Source organism: Sciurus carolinensis, unplaced genomic scaffold (assembly GCF_902686445.1).
Source record: "Sciurus carolinensis unplaced genomic scaffold, mSciCar1.2, whole genome shotgun sequence".
Classification (NCBI taxonomy): domain Eukaryota; kingdom Metazoa; phylum Chordata; class Mammalia; order Rodentia; family Sciuridae; genus Sciurus; species Sciurus carolinensis.
Window position 1 is genome coordinate 1,679,144 of NW_025920129.1, and position 18,473 is coordinate 1,697,616.

Consider the following 18,473-nt stretch of genomic DNA (forward strand, 5'->3'; position numbering starts at 1 on the left):
TGGAATTAAAGATAAACACCTAAGCATGCACTTTAGATCTTATTACAATAAGATTCTACTCAAATATTTAATACATAAATTGTATACTATTTTAATAATTTTGGAACATGTATATACATACACATTTAAATACTAACAGGTATGGCTAAAATTAAATTCTATTCCAAAGATATTCTTGCACTGACTTTAAAACCTAACATTTAACTTGATTCTTACTTCAAAGGTAATCCGGGCCTTTTCTAAATCATGATAGCTCACAACAACCTTTTTGTCTTCAGAGGGCTTAACTGTACCTCTATCATTTGGCCTAACTTGGAGCTAAAAATCTTTCTATAATCCTTTAATAGGTCATGAATCTTAGAATGCACATAATATTTGTTAGTTAATTTCCCAGCATTTTTCCCTATGGCTTCAGAAACATCCCCCTAGTTCTTTTTTTTTTTTAACACGTTCATTCCTAACATTCTTATAAAAATTCCTGTTCTATATCTGAAATACTTCATGCATACTTGTTTCACTATTTTCTTCTCCAGTAGTGTGTTCCAAACCAGGAGATAATGAATGTGCAAAAATGTTTCTCATTCGAGAGGTATTCTTAGAGGTGGATTGCGGACTAGCTGAAACTAGATCCTGAATAAAGCTACAGCTAGGATATAGCTGTTTATGCTTTTCAGCAGGATTGTATCCTGTTTCCAGTTATCCAGCATCAGGAAACACCAGAAGCATCTGATAATAAAATTCATGCGCTTTAAACAAAATTCCATCCTTATTTTTTGTTGCAAGGGATCTTAGGTAATTCTTTAGAAGTAGTTTTGTGCATGAGTAGGTACCAGTACTTTCTAATGGCTAAAACTGTCCCATAAAATTTCTCCTGTCACTTTTTACACAAAAAGAAACAAAGATTCCTATTTAGTTGAACCACCACACTCTCTCTACTAGATTTATTTCTGAATTTAAACTCAGGTGGGATGAATATCTCTCCTAAATTACCAAGATACTTTTGAGTACTTTGGGATTATATTAACAATTTAAGTAACCCACATCCTATTTGCTCACTAATTGGTATAATAACTGACTTAAAGGCCTGAGAAAAAGTTTATGCACTTCTAAAAATATTAAAACTTCTTTTTTTCAAAGAAGTTTATATTCTCAAAATTCTAAGTAACTACAGAATACCTAAATTATGCATTTAATTTGCTTTTGGTTACAAGCTATGAAGCCTAGCTATCAGGACAGTTACTGATTATGCCACAAAAGTAAAGTTAAATGTAGGCCTTTTACCCTTTATAAGCACTTTTACCATGACATCCAAAATAATCCCATCTTATTCCAGCAAATAAGAATAATTATAATCTTCAAAGGGCCACATTATCTAAAGACTAATTTCACACAGTTTACCACAGAATTGACTTATGTGGGTAATATTACCTTCAGTAACAACTTTTGGGGATGTCAACACCAAAGCTTTATTGTACCTATGCCTTTATATGTGATGTCAAATGAATTTTGTTTAAAGCTCATGAATTATTAACTCTTCTACCATTAATACACATTATATTTGTTTCTACTTCCTGCAGTAACATGTTGTCTTTCTTTTAACTCTTCATATCTCTTTATTATACCTGGCAAACTGATAGTATTTTCTCCATAAAATTAGCCATAGAATTTCCACAGCATGCACTTTCCATATTGCATTAAAAATTTAAATAAACTGATATTCATTTAAGGATCATTCAAATATGGTATCAGTCATCCTATAATTTTTGGAACAATCAATTTATCAAAAGACAAATATTTTGTTATCACAAATGCCTAACTATATATTACCATTTGAAACACTGTTTGCCAGAATATACCAGAATTTACTAGCTTGCTTTCTGAAAATTCAATATTTTCAAAATGTGATTCATACACAAAATTACACTTCATAAAATTCAAATTGTATTCCTTTATAAAGCTTTGTACTCTGCATAATGAGATCCATTTCTGCAGGGGAAAAAATGAGTAGGGGGAACTCTTCATGGCTGTAAATTGCAGTACCTGCACTGAAAGCATGAAAGCAGGGCAGAGGCTGGGAGGCCCCCTCAGACTAGGGAAGCAACAGTGTCTGTGAGAACCAGAGCCAGGTACTGACCAGTACTCAAATTTTTAATAAAGATTATTTATTTCATCATTTTAAAACTAAAAATTTAGCAAATTAAGAGATCACAACATCTGGAAAGTTTATAACACCTGTTTATTCAAGTCACTCTACTTTTTAATAAGATTGCATAATTTTTATGGAAGCAGTATTCTAGGCAAATGGCACAATTAAAAGATGAACAGATTTTTATGTGTTACCATCTTAATGGCTCAGTAGGTATACTTATCCCTTAGTATTTCTGCTAATTATATCATAATCAGGAGTAAGTTACCAAAACTGTTTAGAACCAAAATTTTAGTTAAAAGTCAACAATAGAATTTTGCTAATTAGAAAGGGCTATTCAAAAGTAATAAACTTTATAACTTATTTGTGTCAAACTCTAGCATAAAAGTATTTTTATCAAAAATATTTTATCTTTATCAAAAAATACTTACCAAAATATTTTGCAAGTGAAACTTTAACTTCCTAATTAGGAAATAGATGTTTTTAGATTCTTTGCCTCCTCAAACATAAAAACATAAAAAAGAAAAAGTAATCTCAATAACTAGAAACCACCCTGTTTATATTTTACTATATTTTCTGATGTTTTATTATGTGTGATCATACATACCAAAGTAAATAAATAGAAACTTTGTTCTGCAAAATTGGGGTAACACCATATTTATATTTAATCTTTTTTTTAAGTTCATAGTCAAGTTGTTCCCATGTGGTTTACTTATCTTATAAAGCACAGATTTTTCACTCTATTGTATTCCATCAGACATGTTCCAGAATTCATTTCACTAATCCTCATATAAGTAGTTATCCAGATAAAAGTCTTTTAATTCTTTGTTATAAAAACAATTATTAGTTCATTTTGCATATATTTTCTACATAATACTTATGATTCTCTTTGAAAAATCCTTAGAAGCAAATTTCTGGATTTAGCTTTATTTCATTTTTAAATGGTTTAGAAGCAAATGAAAGATACTTATTGGGTTTAGCAAAATGTACTTTAAAATTTCTAGTATGAATTTTTTTGTTGCTTTTTAGGCATTCTGCCAATTTCAAGAAAATTGTATCACTCCTCTAACAGAAATAATTTGTTTTCATATTCAAGTTAGTTGACTTAAATTACATAAGCCAATGGTAATTTAAGAACTTTTAGAAAGTTGCAACAGCTGTATTTTTATTTTTTCATCCTTTGCTCCAATTTCAAAATACTATCTAGTTTAAATTTGGTTTGTAAAATGAATAGCTTAGTTTATCTACATTTTAAATGTACTTTGACTCAATCATAAAGAAGTCATCCCTTTTCCCAAAAATGCTTTAAATGATAATAAGAAATCTAGACCATAACAAAAAATTCTATTAGCAGATATGCTACTGAGATACGAATGCTTAAAGTACTATTTCAAGAATACCCAACTACAAGGTAACACTCTTTCTGTGGGAAAGTGTATGGTGAACTCTAATCTGAGCCTTTAAAAAAAATTTGTACTTGTAGACGGGACAGCATGCACTTATTTTGTTTAGTTTTATGTGGTGCTAAGGATTGAACCCAGTGCCTCACACGTGCTAAGCGAGTGCTCTGCCACTGAGCCACATCACAAACCCCATCTAATCTGAGCTTTAATAACACATTTTCTTAACCCTGTGAAGCTCCACATCAGACAAGTTGGGCCCAATGAAATAAGTAATGAAAATCACTATTTACTTTAAAATAATTATCTGCTTGCATTTTCATAAATGATATGCTTTAGGTCATTCTTTCTTAGGACTGTAGGGTATTTAAAATGGGAACAAAGAGTATTAATTATCTCATAATTTAGGAGGGTAAGAATGATAGTGGCTATTTTCACTCAACATGCCCAACCTTAGACTCTGTTTAAGAGTGTAGCACAATTTTTAATGTGACAAGTGAAATCATTAAGGTTGACAGCTTTAATATGTTCTGAATTTCAAATACATATGATACACTAAAATTCATTTAACATAAACCTGGCATCATAATTTATTTATTTATTCTAGTTTACATGGCATCCCATATTTTTTCCTGCTAGGAAAAAAGAACAATCCTCACTCTCTTGGGGACAAAAATTTCAGTGAAGACAGAAATGGCAACAGGCCACTAGATAGACATACTGGCAGAGTAACAACTAAAATATGCATTCCCTTAATGCTCAATTTGAAATGAGACAAATCCACAGAATACACCAAACATTAAGTTTCTAAGAGGGTTCATTATCAGATTTTCACTACTAAAATATTAGCAAGAATACTTGTTCCCAGTGAACTGAAGTATATCTGTAGAAAAGTCAGAAGATGCACAATTGTGGTATCACAGTACCAATATTACACACCATTGTTAAAAATAGAACATCAATAGAATTTTTTAAAGTCCTTTTATGCTATGCATACATACCACTCTTGCAACTCTTGCCCTACTTAAGTACAGTGATCTTCTGAAGAGATGAATACTGATGTTATACTGGATCAATAAAATATCTAAAATGGTTATCCATCAATGATAGCATTAGTAGTGGATTTTCTTTTCACTGCATGAACATCAGAAAAGTTACTTCTGTTCTACTTTGTCATTCACTTTTTTCTGGAAGTGTTACTTGAACCAAGTCAACAAAGAAATGATATTTTCAAGAGAAGTACATCATATTGACAAGTGCAGAAAATGTAGATATCTAATATTTAAATGTTAATTAACATTAATATTTAACTGTTAATTAACAATTATTAACTCATATTATTTACAAAGCAAAATAAACAGCATGATATGTGATTATGATATTTCTTAGAGATCACACAGAGCTTAACATGTTCCCTTTTAAAGACAACCACAGAAAATATTTACCCTCAATTCTGGCTCTATCCATAAACAGTAAGGCTCATTCTGATATTGCTGAATTTCTCCAATAATTTCAGCCACTTTCCTCCTCTTACTGAAATTGATTAAATCTTTCTCTTTTTTAAAAAAAAATCATTATTCCTTTCTTCAGTCTTCAGAATATTTGTCAAATATATTCCTAATGAAAAAATATTTAAATAAAATTTATTTTAAAACTGGTCATTTAATCAATCATTTGGGAAAACAATCTAGTAAAATTGAAATATTTACTAGCAATTCCACTCCAAAATGCTGATAAGGCAAGGCTCTGATAGACCTTATGATTACCATCAATTCTGCATTAAAAATTTTTAACATAGAAAAAAATTAAAATTAAAAAGAAAATAAAGGCTACTAGTCTAAGAAATAGCAAATTAAGCTTTCCTTAACCCTGTTTACAAAGTCCAAATTATAAGTTTTAAATCTATTCTAACCAAAATTTTAATGTTTCATTTTAAATATATATTGTCAATAATCTTTAAGTGATCAATATTGTAAGCATTGTTGGTTAATAGAGTTCAGACTTAAACTGTTTTCTCAGAGTCCATGATTTAGATAGAAAAAAATTATTATTTTTAAATCTTTGACAATAAAATCTTTAATCTCCTTTTTATGTATAATTACTGATTTATTTAAACCAGTGGTTATCAATTGATAATTTCGCTCCTCATTGTGTGCTGGGAATATCTGGAGACATTTCTGGTTATCATGACATGGGTGTTACTACAGAGTGAATAGGAGACTTAGAGGCTACTAAACATCCTACAAGCACATGACACATACATATTTATTCAATCCAAAAGTCAATAGTACTGAGGTTGGAAAATCTTGATTTAAAAATTATACAATTTAGTCATGCACCACATAATGATATTTAGATAAAAAATGAACTGCATATACAAAAGTGGAACTATAATACTGGAACAGAGAGACTAGAAGTATTGCCCAGTGATAAGGACATGTGCTTAGCATGTAAGAAGTCCTGGATTTAATCATCAACATGCACACACAAAAAGACTAGAATGAAGCTGAAAAACTGTAACATTATAATATATTATTCAAGTGTTTGTGGTAATGCTAGTGTAAACAAACCTATGTTTGCTGCCCATCATATTAAAGTATAGCATATAAAACACACCATAAGTATGACAGTGATCCCATAAGATGATAACTGAACTGAAAAATCCTCATTGACTAGTGATGTCACTGTCATGATGCCAACATGACACATTATTCAAGTGTCTGTGTAAACAGCAGTCAGAAAAAAGAATAGCACATTTGACAATGAACAGTGCTTAATACTTGACAATAGTAATAAGTGACTATGTTACTGGTTTATAAATTTACTACACTACACTTCTTTATCATTACTTTAGAGCATACATGTATTTACAATGAAAAAGTTTACAGTAAAACAGTATTCTATATTATGCCACAAGCAGCCTCATATGTATCCTCTCATGTTGAATGCATCAAGAGGCCACGTTCAAGGCAGGTGCAATGGCACACCCCTACAGTCCTAGCTACTCAGAAGGTTGAAGAAAGATGATTGCTTGACCCAGGATTTGAGACCTGCCTGGGAAACACAGCAAGACACCATTGCAAAACAAAACAAAACAACAACATTAACCAAACAGGCAACATTGAGTAACTGACACCATTTATATTTGTGTGAGTACACTCTGTTTGCACAACAGAATTTCCACTGATGCATTTCTCAGAACATGTCCCTGCAACTAAGAAATGCATGACTGTATTAAGAAAAATTCAGTTTATAAAACTTTGCCAAATATGATATATAACAGTTCTGATTCTGAGTTTGTTTTTATTAGTGCATTAAAATTATGCATAACAGTGGAATTGGTTGTTACTATTTTGTACATGCACACAATATAATAATATAATTTGGCCAAAGTTGTTCTAATTCTGAGATTAAAAAAATCTCTTAAAAGCATTTAGTAAAGAGAAAACAAACACTGTAGATATGACAAATATGTAAAAATAATAGTTACCAATTTCTTAGTACCTGTTCTGTGACAGAATTTGTATTACTTAGTACAAAATATATTTTAATTCTTACAACTCCATGAGGCAATTATTATAACCTGCATTTTATAGACAAGGAAATAGTAGAGCTTCAAGTTTTATTTATCGATACAGATAGCTAATGAAAATAGACAAAGTAAAATAAGATACCATCTGACCTCTAAAGACAGGCCTCTTTGGGTTATAACACAATCACCCTCAAAATAAATATCTATCTTCAGTAACTTACCAACAAAAGGCACACAAGGTGGATTGACTGACTTTAGTTTTACTAGGTATTTTTGAAAGTGATCTTGACTTAATTCCATAGCTTCATCCAAAATTCTCTGTTTTCTTTTATGTAATGCCTTAAAAACATAAAATGAGCATAATTTTTATAATTCAATCATATTTATGGATACAGAACTTTAGAATTTATAAAATTTTGGAAACATTTAAAAATATTTTTTAAAATTAAGAGATATGTGGTAATCCTTTGGGCATCTGCCTAAATGATTTCTCCTCTTTTTATCTATAACATAAAATTTTAGGTTTATTTACATTTTTCTAATTAGAAGGTTAAGCAATCAAAAATTTTCATCCTCAGGACCCTTGTTAGTCATAATTTTGATTATCCAGAGTTTGAAGTCATAGGTGTAGAGAAGGAGAATTATAACTTTTCAGCATTTAAGTACTTTGCCACTGAAAGGTCTTTTGGGGATACAGGTAGAATTTTGGTAAGGAGTTGACCGCAGAAGAGTGAGGAAACATGAAAAAAAATAGTGAATGTAGTAAACAGGTATTTATTTTAAAATTTCATTGTTACTAGAAGTTCATTAGTTTATAACCTGCTTAAGGGCATGCACATGCACAAAACCATAGCAAACATAATTCTTGATGAGAACCATTCAATGCATTTCCTTTAAGTTAAGAAGAAAACAAGAGTGCATCATAGCTTTTATTCAATACTATATAGAAGTCCTAGCTAAAATGGACAAGAAACAAAATAAAGAACTAGGAATTCAAAAAAAAGGACACTATGTACACAAATTATGACTGCCCACAAAGAAGCTCCAAAAATCTATCTGCAGAATGTCAATAAGAGAACTTAGCAATGTTGCTGTTAAAAAAATCAATAAACAAAAATCAACTAGATATGAAAATATTTTATCATAAGGAAAATATAATTTTTTAAAAAATCTAATATAAATCTAACAAAAATAGTATAAAGTCTCTGTCAAGAAAACCATAAGATAGTATTAAATGAAAAAATAAATGGAGAGATATACCATGTTCCCAGATGGGAAGATTCATAACTGTAAATTGGCACTAATTGATTTTACAGATCTAATGCAACTTCATTAAAGTTCCAATTTTCAACCTGGCATGATGGCAAATGCTTGTAATCCCCATTACTCTGGAGCTGAGACATGAAACTGTGAATTCAAGACCAGCCTCAGCAATTTAGCAAAATCCTCACAAAATAGCAAGACACTGTCCCCGCCACCACAAAAAAAAAAAAAAAAAAAAACCTGGAAATGTGACTCAGTGATAAAGTGCCCCCAGGTTCAATTCTCAGTACCAATAATAATAATAATAACAATCCAATTTTTTTTAAATGAAGTTTAAGATAATTCTAAAATTTATATATGAAATTAAAGGGCCAAGAATAAGTCACCCTTGAAAGACTGGTAAAAGATTTGCTCTACTTTCTTTTAAACAAATGAGTATAAAGTGGGCTCAGGTTATAACTCAGTGGCAGAGTACTTGCCTACCACATATGAGGCACTGGGTTCAATCCTCAACACTACATAAAACTAACTAAATAAAATAAAGGTATTATGTCCATCTGCAAATAAACATATTTTAAAAAGAATTAGTATAAAGTTATGGAATCAAAATGAAGTCTGTAAAAATAAAAAAGATTTTAATAAAAAGATAAAGTTATGGTAAGTTATATATGTGGCATAGGAAAAATCAAATTGAGCTTGAAAAAAAAGAAAAATAAGGGTTGGGTTCCTAACTCAGTGATAGAATACTTGCCTACCACATGTGCAGCATTAGGTTCAATCCTCAGCACCACATAAAAATAAATAAAATAAAGGTACTGTGTCCACCTATCACTAAAAATATAAAAAAATAAAAAGACCAGAAACAGGTCCACATATATGGACAATAAATTTATTATAGCTGACACTGTAGGTCATTCAAAATATGAACTATCAATAAATGTATGCAAAAAACTGGGTAGCCTTATGGAATGAAATATGAAATAATAGGGGCTGGGGTTGTGACTCAATGGTAGAGTGCTTGCCTAGCATGTGTGAGGCACTGAGTTTGATTCTTAGCACTGAATGTATATAAATAAAACAAAGGTTCATTGACAACTAAAAAAATACTTTAAAAAATTAAATAATACTCCAACCTCGTCACATATTCAAAACACATTTTCACCTAGAGTAATGACTTAATGAAAAAGACAAAACATTAGGATAATAGAAGGGGACCTATTAAAGTGGACCAAAAGAAGCATATATAACAAAGAAAAATAAGTAAATTTGACTACATTAAGAATTCTGGTACATCAAAAGACATCACAAAAACCATGAAAAGGAAGCTTATCTGGGAAAAGATATTTACAACACATATAAATGAGGAAATATTAGAATCCAGAATATAAGAGAATTTGCACATATCCATATAAAACTTAAAATTTTTCCACAAGAAGAAAGAACCAATAAAGATTTGAAAACAGGTTCAAACTCATTAAAATTAGGAAAATATAAACCAAAACTACAAGAATGGAAAAGTTAAAAGGCTTGAAAATATCAAGTATTGGTGAGAATATGAAATAACTGGATCTCATATATTTCTGAAGGGAGTGTGAAATGGTACAATTACTTGAAAAAACAACTTGGCAATATCTAGTAAAGTTGAAGACATCAATACCCTATCATTCAGCAATTCTATAAATTCTACTTTTAGAATAATATGGGTATATCGGGATATATGTAAAGAATGTTCACAGCAATATTGTTCATAACAGTTTCACAATGGAAACAATCCAAATGACTATTAACTAATAAAAACATGATTAAATTTTGGTAAATTGATTTTATAATTATGAAATAGTTATGAAAAAGAATGAACTATAGCTACAAACAACATGGACTAATCTTAGGAATATAATGCTAGTAAAAGAAGTCATTGAAGAATTAAATTCATATAAAATTAAGAAACTTGCAAAATAAAACAATGTAGTTTAGATAAATACATAGTTAAATTAGGATAAAAGAAAGAGAATTAAAAGCCTAAGGTTCATTACGGTGCTTGGTTTTGAAGCAGCAAGGAAGGAGATGGAAATGGAGGGGCTCTTAGACTGAATGCCAGGAATATAGATGATTTTATTCTTTATGCCTTATATATAATTTTAGAAATACTGTTGCTCAATATTTTTTAAAATGAATGCTTAGCCTCTAAAATGAATAAAATGCCTCAGAGTTTTTCAATAACTGGGTTGAAATAATTAATCTAAACAGACTGTGTTAATTTCTTTAATACATAAAGTTCATAAAAGTCAATAAAATGCAAATACTCAATTATAAAACTACAAACATAAAAGCAGTTTTTCTTCTTCTCCCGTCTAATCACAATGCACTAAAAGAATTGATAAAGAGAATGTATCTTTTTCACTATTCTTAATATTTATGCAACTCCACTTAGAGGTTTAGGGTTTGTTCTCTTTTGTTGTACTAATATGGAATCATGTTATAGTCATTCTGAACTTTCTTATGGTATTTCCCCACAAATATCACAAATATTATTGTAAGTTAATACACAAAAATCCCAACAGTTTTTCTATAGCTGAACAATATTCCATATTATAAGATAATATATTTAATCATTCTACTACTGATGGACATTCAGGATGTCTCTAGTTTTCTGCTACTACAATAATGATGCAATCACTGTATCTTCATACATATAACTCTATAGTTTGGTGCTTTTCTTTCTTTAGGATTTGATTTCTTTAATATTCTGGGTCTCAGAATATGTATATTTTAAATTTTCAACACATTGCTAGATGGCTTTCCAGAAAGATTTTATAAATTTACATTCTCAAAGGCAATATTAAAATAGTTGAGTTTGTACCTTCTTAGTTTTCACATAGAGAAAGTCTTTTAATAGAATAAAAACGAAGGAAGAACCCATAAATTGAGAATGATTTGAATCCATATATCAAAATAGTATAAAATATTTAAATTAAAAAGCAGACAACATAAAAAGACACTGAAAAAATATAGTTTGACTGTCTTAATATCTTTAATATATACAAAGTTCACATAAGTCAAAATGCAAACATCCAAAAAGAAAAATGAAAGATGACATAAATTAAATAAATCATAAAGAAACAATAAAAGTTACCAATAAATACATTTAAAACTATCCCAACTCACTAGTGGTCAATAAATACATTTGAAACTATTCAACCTTGCTACTTTTTAAAAACACAAGGTTAAAATGAGAATTTTTATTTTTGGCCCATGAAATCTGCAAAGTGTTTAATGTAGTAATACCCAGAGCCATTTATCATTTCTTGCTAGAAAACACTTGGCAAAACTACCAAAGTTCTTAACATGTGCAAATGCTGTTGAAAATCCAGGATTTCCATCTCTAGAAACTTACTCTAGGGAAATAATCAAATTTTTACAAATACATTTGCATATGGATGGTCCATGATAAATTATTTCTCACAACAATAAATTTCAAAATAACTTTATTGTTCCACAACAGAATGATGGAATAAATTATGGGTTTATGCATGAGACAGAAAACTATGTAATATTTTGTGTAAACAAGATAAAATAGGAAAGTATTAATAAAGATGTAGGTATGAAAATCTACATACAGTATAATCTCAACTCTGCTCTGTTATTAGAAGACATAAAATCTTTCTATGTTCTGTATCTCCTGAATTTTATATAAACACTAAACTCATTATTTTATAATTTAAAAAAATTAAATAAATTAAGTTTCAGAAAGAGTCCTTTACATGTTATTTTTTTTACTATAACTAAAGGTGATTAAGAAGTTATTTGTATAATTTTATTTAATATATTTTGTCATTTATGTGAGAATATCAATGTGCCATTAAAAAAATCCATGTGAAACTTTATCAAATTTAGGTTGAACATATTAAAAAGAGACACAAGTACCATATTCTTTGACAAGTCCTAAGCTTACTAGTATATATTGATATATGTTTTTAATATTTTTGACTTTCTATGTTTAAGGTTAAAATATGGATTTATAAAAGATTAATCAAGCCAGGAGTGGTTGTAATCCTAGCAACATGGGAGGCTGAGGCAGGAGAATCAGAAATTTAAGGTCAGCCTCAGCAACTTAGTGAGACTCTAAGCAACTTAATGAGACCCTGCCTCAAAATTAAAAAAAAATTAAAAAGGGCTGGGAATGTGACTCAGTGGTTGAGTGCACCTGGGTTCAATTCCTGCTACCAAAAAAAAAAAAAAGATTGACTCAAAAAGTCAGGTAGTAGAAGCAATCTCTTTTACATTCATTTTATCTTCCCCCCAAAAGCATGAAATATTTAAGCCTAAAACTTACCTCAAAAGTATGGGCTAGTCTGTATACTGACACTGAATTTACTGCACTGACTATATCCAATATGCCATTAAAATTATTCAAATCTTGAAAAACTTGCAGAATTTCTATAATTCTACTTAGAATTGCCAGGCATTCTTTAAAATTTTCTGCTTCCACAATGCATCTAATAACAACAACAAAAAATTCATGGCTTAGAAAAGTTTCTCCACCTCACTTAGAAAACAAGAGACCTCTTTAGAGTAAGAATTCAAGTTTAAATAGGACTTAATATTATGACTATTTTGAAGCAATAATAAAGAATAAACAAAAACTTACTTTTCAAACCACAGGGTGAGATTTGTGGTATGATGAATCAATTTTAATAAATTTTGAGAATTTATCTCTTTATCTTCTTTGGTCCACACACTCCCTACGAGTTCAGAAGGTTGGACTTTCCTGTGAAATAAGAAAAAAAATCAATACAATTTAATCTATAAAAGATCAGTATCAAGGTTATTTAACAATAAGTTAAATATAATTTTTAAAAGACAGTGAACCCACAACATAAATTGACAAGCATATGAACAATTCAGAAAACTAGACATGAATAGCCATAAACATGAAAAAAATACTTTCTCTTCTCAGAAAAAAACTGCAATAATTCCTTTTACTGCCAAAGCAACAAAAAGCAACAAAACCTTAATAATATAAAATTTGCAAAAAATTAAAAATTAAAAATAAGAACTCTGCATCTCTAATATGCAAGCAAAACTGATACAATCACTTTGTAAAACAATTCAGTGGGATCTTCTATTGCTAAAGATAAACATACTAACTGACCCAACAATTCTATTGTTAAGTACAATATAAACTCTTACAAAAAGTTACAATAGCACATTTACAAGACTGTTCAGTGAAGCATTGTTTGTAAAAGTGAAAAACCCCAAACAATCTACAGGTTCACCAATAAGAGACTGGATAAGCTGTGGAATATTCATAGAACGGCTAAAATAAGTAAACTAGAACTATACTCATGGACTTTAACAGATATCAAAAAGAATACAAGTAGAAAAACATCATGCAAAATAAGTATATTTAAAACGTGCAAACCAATGCTATATATTATTTAGGAAAATATATGTATGTGTGTATATATATATATATATATATGTACACATGTATGTGTATATATAATATATGTATATATATAGATAGAGAAAAAAGAAACAGAGGAAGAGTCAACATCAAATTCTGGGTAGCTATTATTTCTTAGGGGAAAGGAGAGCAATGCGATTAGGGAGAATTGTAGAAGAACTTTAATTTTATCTGTAATGTTTTTGTTGTTCATGAGCACTCATTATATGGCTGCTTATCATTGGGATAAATTCTCCAGATATTTGTATTTTAAATGGGGGGGTGGTTCCTGGATACAGAAAAGATTTTGATGGAATGAGAGCAGTAGGGGCTTACTTTTGAATAGGTAGCTGTTACATGCAGGGTCTGCAGTCTTCATAGGAGCGTAGGTCATAAGTAAAAGAAAAAAGCATGTGCTTCATTTATTATTCTATGCATTTAGCTATCTAGAGCCTAACATCCCTACAGACAGACCTGACTTAATAACCTCAAACTAAAGCAATCCGAGGAAGTACTAAGAGTAAGAGAGGGATGAATGACTTGAAAGCTGTTGCTATTGTACTGCAGTAGCCTTCATCCTGCCATTCCTCTTGTGAATGATTGCTCATCTTTAACCTAGGTCTATATAGCAGCAAGTTAGAAGACTTTTACCTACAGAACAGACTGTGATGAAAAACAGCTATGAGCTTTCCTCCAAACCCAGGAGAATAGATGATGTACTTTTAAGCACTCATGAATATTAGCAAAACGTTTCAAAAATAGGGAAGAGCAATGTTCAAGGTTTTTGAAAACAGACCAAGAAATTACAATTATCTACCTGTAGAGATCAGATTCCAAAAGTGTTAGCTGGCATGCAATTTCTATTGGATGAAGTGTCATAAGATCAAATGTTTCAAACTGTCCTGGTTTACTGATATGCCATTCAATTGGTGGAGGTGGACTTTTAAAGGTAATATTCTGGTTTATTTCATTTGCCTGAGCTTGCTTCTTCCTCCTGATGATCTTAGCAACTGACTCTACCCATTTCTTCATAGCTTTTCCTAGGAAAGAACAAATAATCAGAATGACTTTTACTTGACAGACATAACTGTGAATCTTTGCATTAATCTTTTACATTCACCCCAGCTCCAATAATTATCAACTCACAGACAAGTTTTGCTTCATATAACTCCAAATCATGTTTTCCCTTCCCTTTCTTTCTTTTCTTTATCTGTTTTTTGGTACTGGGAATTGAACCCATGGGCATTTTCTCACTGAACTACACCTCCATCCCTTTTTATTTTTCATTTTCAGACAAGGTCTTGCTAAACTGTTAAGGAGTTCACTAAATTGTTGGGGCTAGTCTTGAACTTGTGATCTTCCTGTCTCAGCCTCCTGAGTCACTGGTATTACAGGCATGCACCACTATGTCCATTTGTAGGTTATTCTTTAAACAAACTCAAGAATCATATCATTTTGTCTACATTTAAGTCTTTTCTCTAAGAGACTCTTTAAAATAATCACAGTATCATTATGACATATAATAAGTGAAGTCTTTTTTTTAGATTTTTTATTTGTTCTTGTTAGTTACACATAACAGCACAATGTATTTTGACAGATGATACATACATGGAGTATAACTTCCCATTCTTGTGGTTGTACATGATGTGAAGTGACACTGGTCACTGGTCGTGTATGAACATAAGAAAGTTTTATCCAGTTCATTCAACTGTCTTTCCTATTGCCATCCCCCTCCCTTCCCTTCATTCCCTTTATCTAATTCAATGAACTTTTTTAGGATTGGCTTATTTCACTTAGCATGATATTCTCCAGTTCCATTCATTTACTGGCAAATGCCATAGTTTCATTCTTCTTTATGACACAGTTTCTTTATCTATTCATCTGTTGAAGAGCCCCTAGGATGGTTCCATAGCTTAGTTACCAATTGATGTACTATAAACATTGATGTGATTGTGTCAAAAAGTGAGGTCTTTAAATCTCCAAATATTTAGTTAATATTCAATTATCTTCCTCTTCAATGTTTTCTTATAGTTGATTTGTTTTAAAAAAAAAACATAAATAAGATTTACATATTACATTTAGTTCATATGTCCTAAGTTTCCTTTTATCTATAGGTTCCCCCATAAGTCCCATTTTTGCTTGCAATTTATTTGTGGAAGAGATGGAATCATTTGTCTTGTGGTGTTTCTCAAGTCTGAGTCTTGCCAATTATACCCCTGTGGTGTCATCTGCCATATTTCTCTTTCCCCCATGTTTTCTGAAAACCACAGACATAGAGATCCATGTTTTTGTTTGTTTGTTTTGGTACCGGGAACTGAACCCAGGAGTGCGTAACCACTGAACCTCATCCCTAGTCCTTTTTTTGTACTTTATTTTAAGACAGGGTTTCACTAAGTTACTCAGGGCCTTGCCAAGTTACTGAGGCTGGTTTTGAACCTGCAATCCTCCTACCTCAGCCTCCCAAGATGCTGGGATTAGAGGCTTATGCCTCTGTTCCCAGTGAGATCAATGTGTTGACATAAATACTTGCCAAAATACTTCAAAAGAATTCTTAATCAATATCATGTAATTTAGATAAAACACAAATGTTTGTAATTTAATATATATTTGATGAAACATTATCATGGCCTGGAGTTTTATTTCATATGCTGTGTGTGAAACTTTAAGTTGGAAACTCCTATCTTTCATGCACAAAAATGTATTCCCCTGGCATACTTTTCCAAGAGAGGAAATATTGCTTTAAAAAGCTGTTAATCATCCAAGATTAAAGAACCAGATTAAGGAAAATAAAAAGCATAAAACTGCCAGGTGTGGTGGTGCATGCCTGTAAATCCCACCAGCTGGGGAAGCTGAAGCAGGAGGATTGCAAGTTCAAAGCCAGCCTCGGCAACTTAGCAAGGCCCTAAATGACTCAGTGAGACCCTGTTTCTAAATAAAATATGAAAAAGGGCTGGAGATGTGGTTCAGTGGTTAAGTGCCCCTGGGTTTAATCCCCAGTACCAAAAAAAGGCACAAAATTATACATATTTTAATTTAATAAAAAATGTCCAACTTGAGATGACATAAAATTAAATAGTTTGAATTTATTAAAGAGGACATTTGACTTTTTTAAAGTCAAGCATATAGCTCAGTGGTGCAACACTTGCCTAGCATGTTCAAGGGCCTTGGTTTGATCCTCAGCACTGCAGACAAATAATAATATGAAAAGGCAAGGTTCTAAGACTTCAGATAGTTCTAAACCTATGTGAGCTTACTAGAGACAATAAATATTATCAAATGTTATTTTGGCTTTTTAAGAATGCAAAGTAGCTTAGATTATAATCACAGGATTTTGAAAATAAACAAGTACAACATAAGATTCAATAAAAACTTTAAATAATGTACCTCTTACACTTGAAATGAAGGATTCTAGTCTTCTAAGCAATTCCACATCACTTTCAAAGTCATAAAAATGGTGTTCAACCCACTGGCGAAATACATTTAAGATCCTGGTAAGTGAAAGAATCATAATTTAGTGAAACCGAAACATTCAATTATACTTCTTTCATTTTTCTAATGCCACAGCATATTTTATATCCAAGAACCAATGTAATACTTAGAGTCTCTGTTTTTAATTAGTACCTTAGTGCCTCAATAATATGGAGAAAATCAATCTCCATAATATACAATGTTTTTAAATTATACTTTAGCTTGTAGTGGTGGCACACACTTGTAATCCCAGCTACTTGGGAGGCTGAGGCAGGAGGATTACAAGTTCAAGCCAGCCTGGGCAACTTTAGTAAGACCCTGCTTCAATATAGAAATAAAAAGGGCTGAGGATGTGGATCAGTGGCAAAGTGCCCCTGGGTTCAATCCCCAGTACACCAAAAATAAATAAATAAATAAAAATTAAAATTAAAAATTATACTTTAAAATAAGCATATGTTAAAAATTATGTTTCCTGTGCTTAATTCCCAATTTATGTTAAGTAAAAGTGCCTTTTCTTTATTCATATGTAGAAAATGCATGCTCTATAGTAGAAAAGCTATTTTAAGTTCTCAAATTGAAAAAAAGTATTTTAAGTTCTAAATTTTATTGTATTTTTCACAGAAAATGGGAAATTAAGTAAGATTTAGTGTATTGGTTCTAAAGTCAAGTGCAAGCCCAACATAGTGGAACATGCCTATAATCCCAGTGACTTGGGAGGCTAAGGCAGGAGGATTGAACTTCAAGGCCAAACTCAGCAATTCAGCAAGGCCCTCAGCAACTGAGTGAAACCTTGTCTCAAAATAATAAATAAATAAATACATAAAATCATAAATAAATAAAAAGGTTGGGTATGTAGTTCAATGGTAAAGCACCCCTCTGTTCAATTCCAATTACCAAAAAATAAAATGAATTCAGGTGCTATCATCAAATTTCCATGTAATCTACAAATATGCCTATAACCTTATTTCATTTTTAAAGACAAAAAATTTTTTTCAGTTGTGGAGAGCAGGGACAGGATGGGAGAGCAGTGACTGAGATTGGGGGTCTCTGATGACCTCATGGCTGAGGCATGCCTGGTACCTGGGAATGTTCCTCTGTATGGGCAGCAGGATGCTCAGCTGCTGTGGTAATTCCCTGCATAAGGAGGCTCTGCAGAAGAGTCTTATCAGCTTCAACCTTTGTAGGGAACATTCCTCAAGCTTATCTGACAACAGTCAC

General features: G+C 31.1%; 1 protein-coding gene across 1 annotated transcript in view; it reads right to left on the reverse strand.

Moving 5' to 3' along the window:
- Positions 1-18,473, reverse strand: part of LOC124974041 (son of sevenless homolog 2-like) — a 93,248-nt gene that overhangs the window by 2,995 nt on the left and 71,780 nt on the right. Inside the window, 7 exon segments of the mRNA XM_047537615.1 lie at positions 4,992-5,110; positions 5,113-5,163; positions 7,300-7,417; positions 12,675-12,837; positions 12,990-13,109; positions 14,605-14,827; positions 17,172-17,275. Of these exon segments, the coding sequence (XP_047393571.1) occupies positions 4,992-5,110; positions 5,113-5,163; positions 7,300-7,417; positions 12,675-12,837; positions 12,990-13,109; positions 14,605-14,827; positions 17,172-17,275 (898 nt within the window).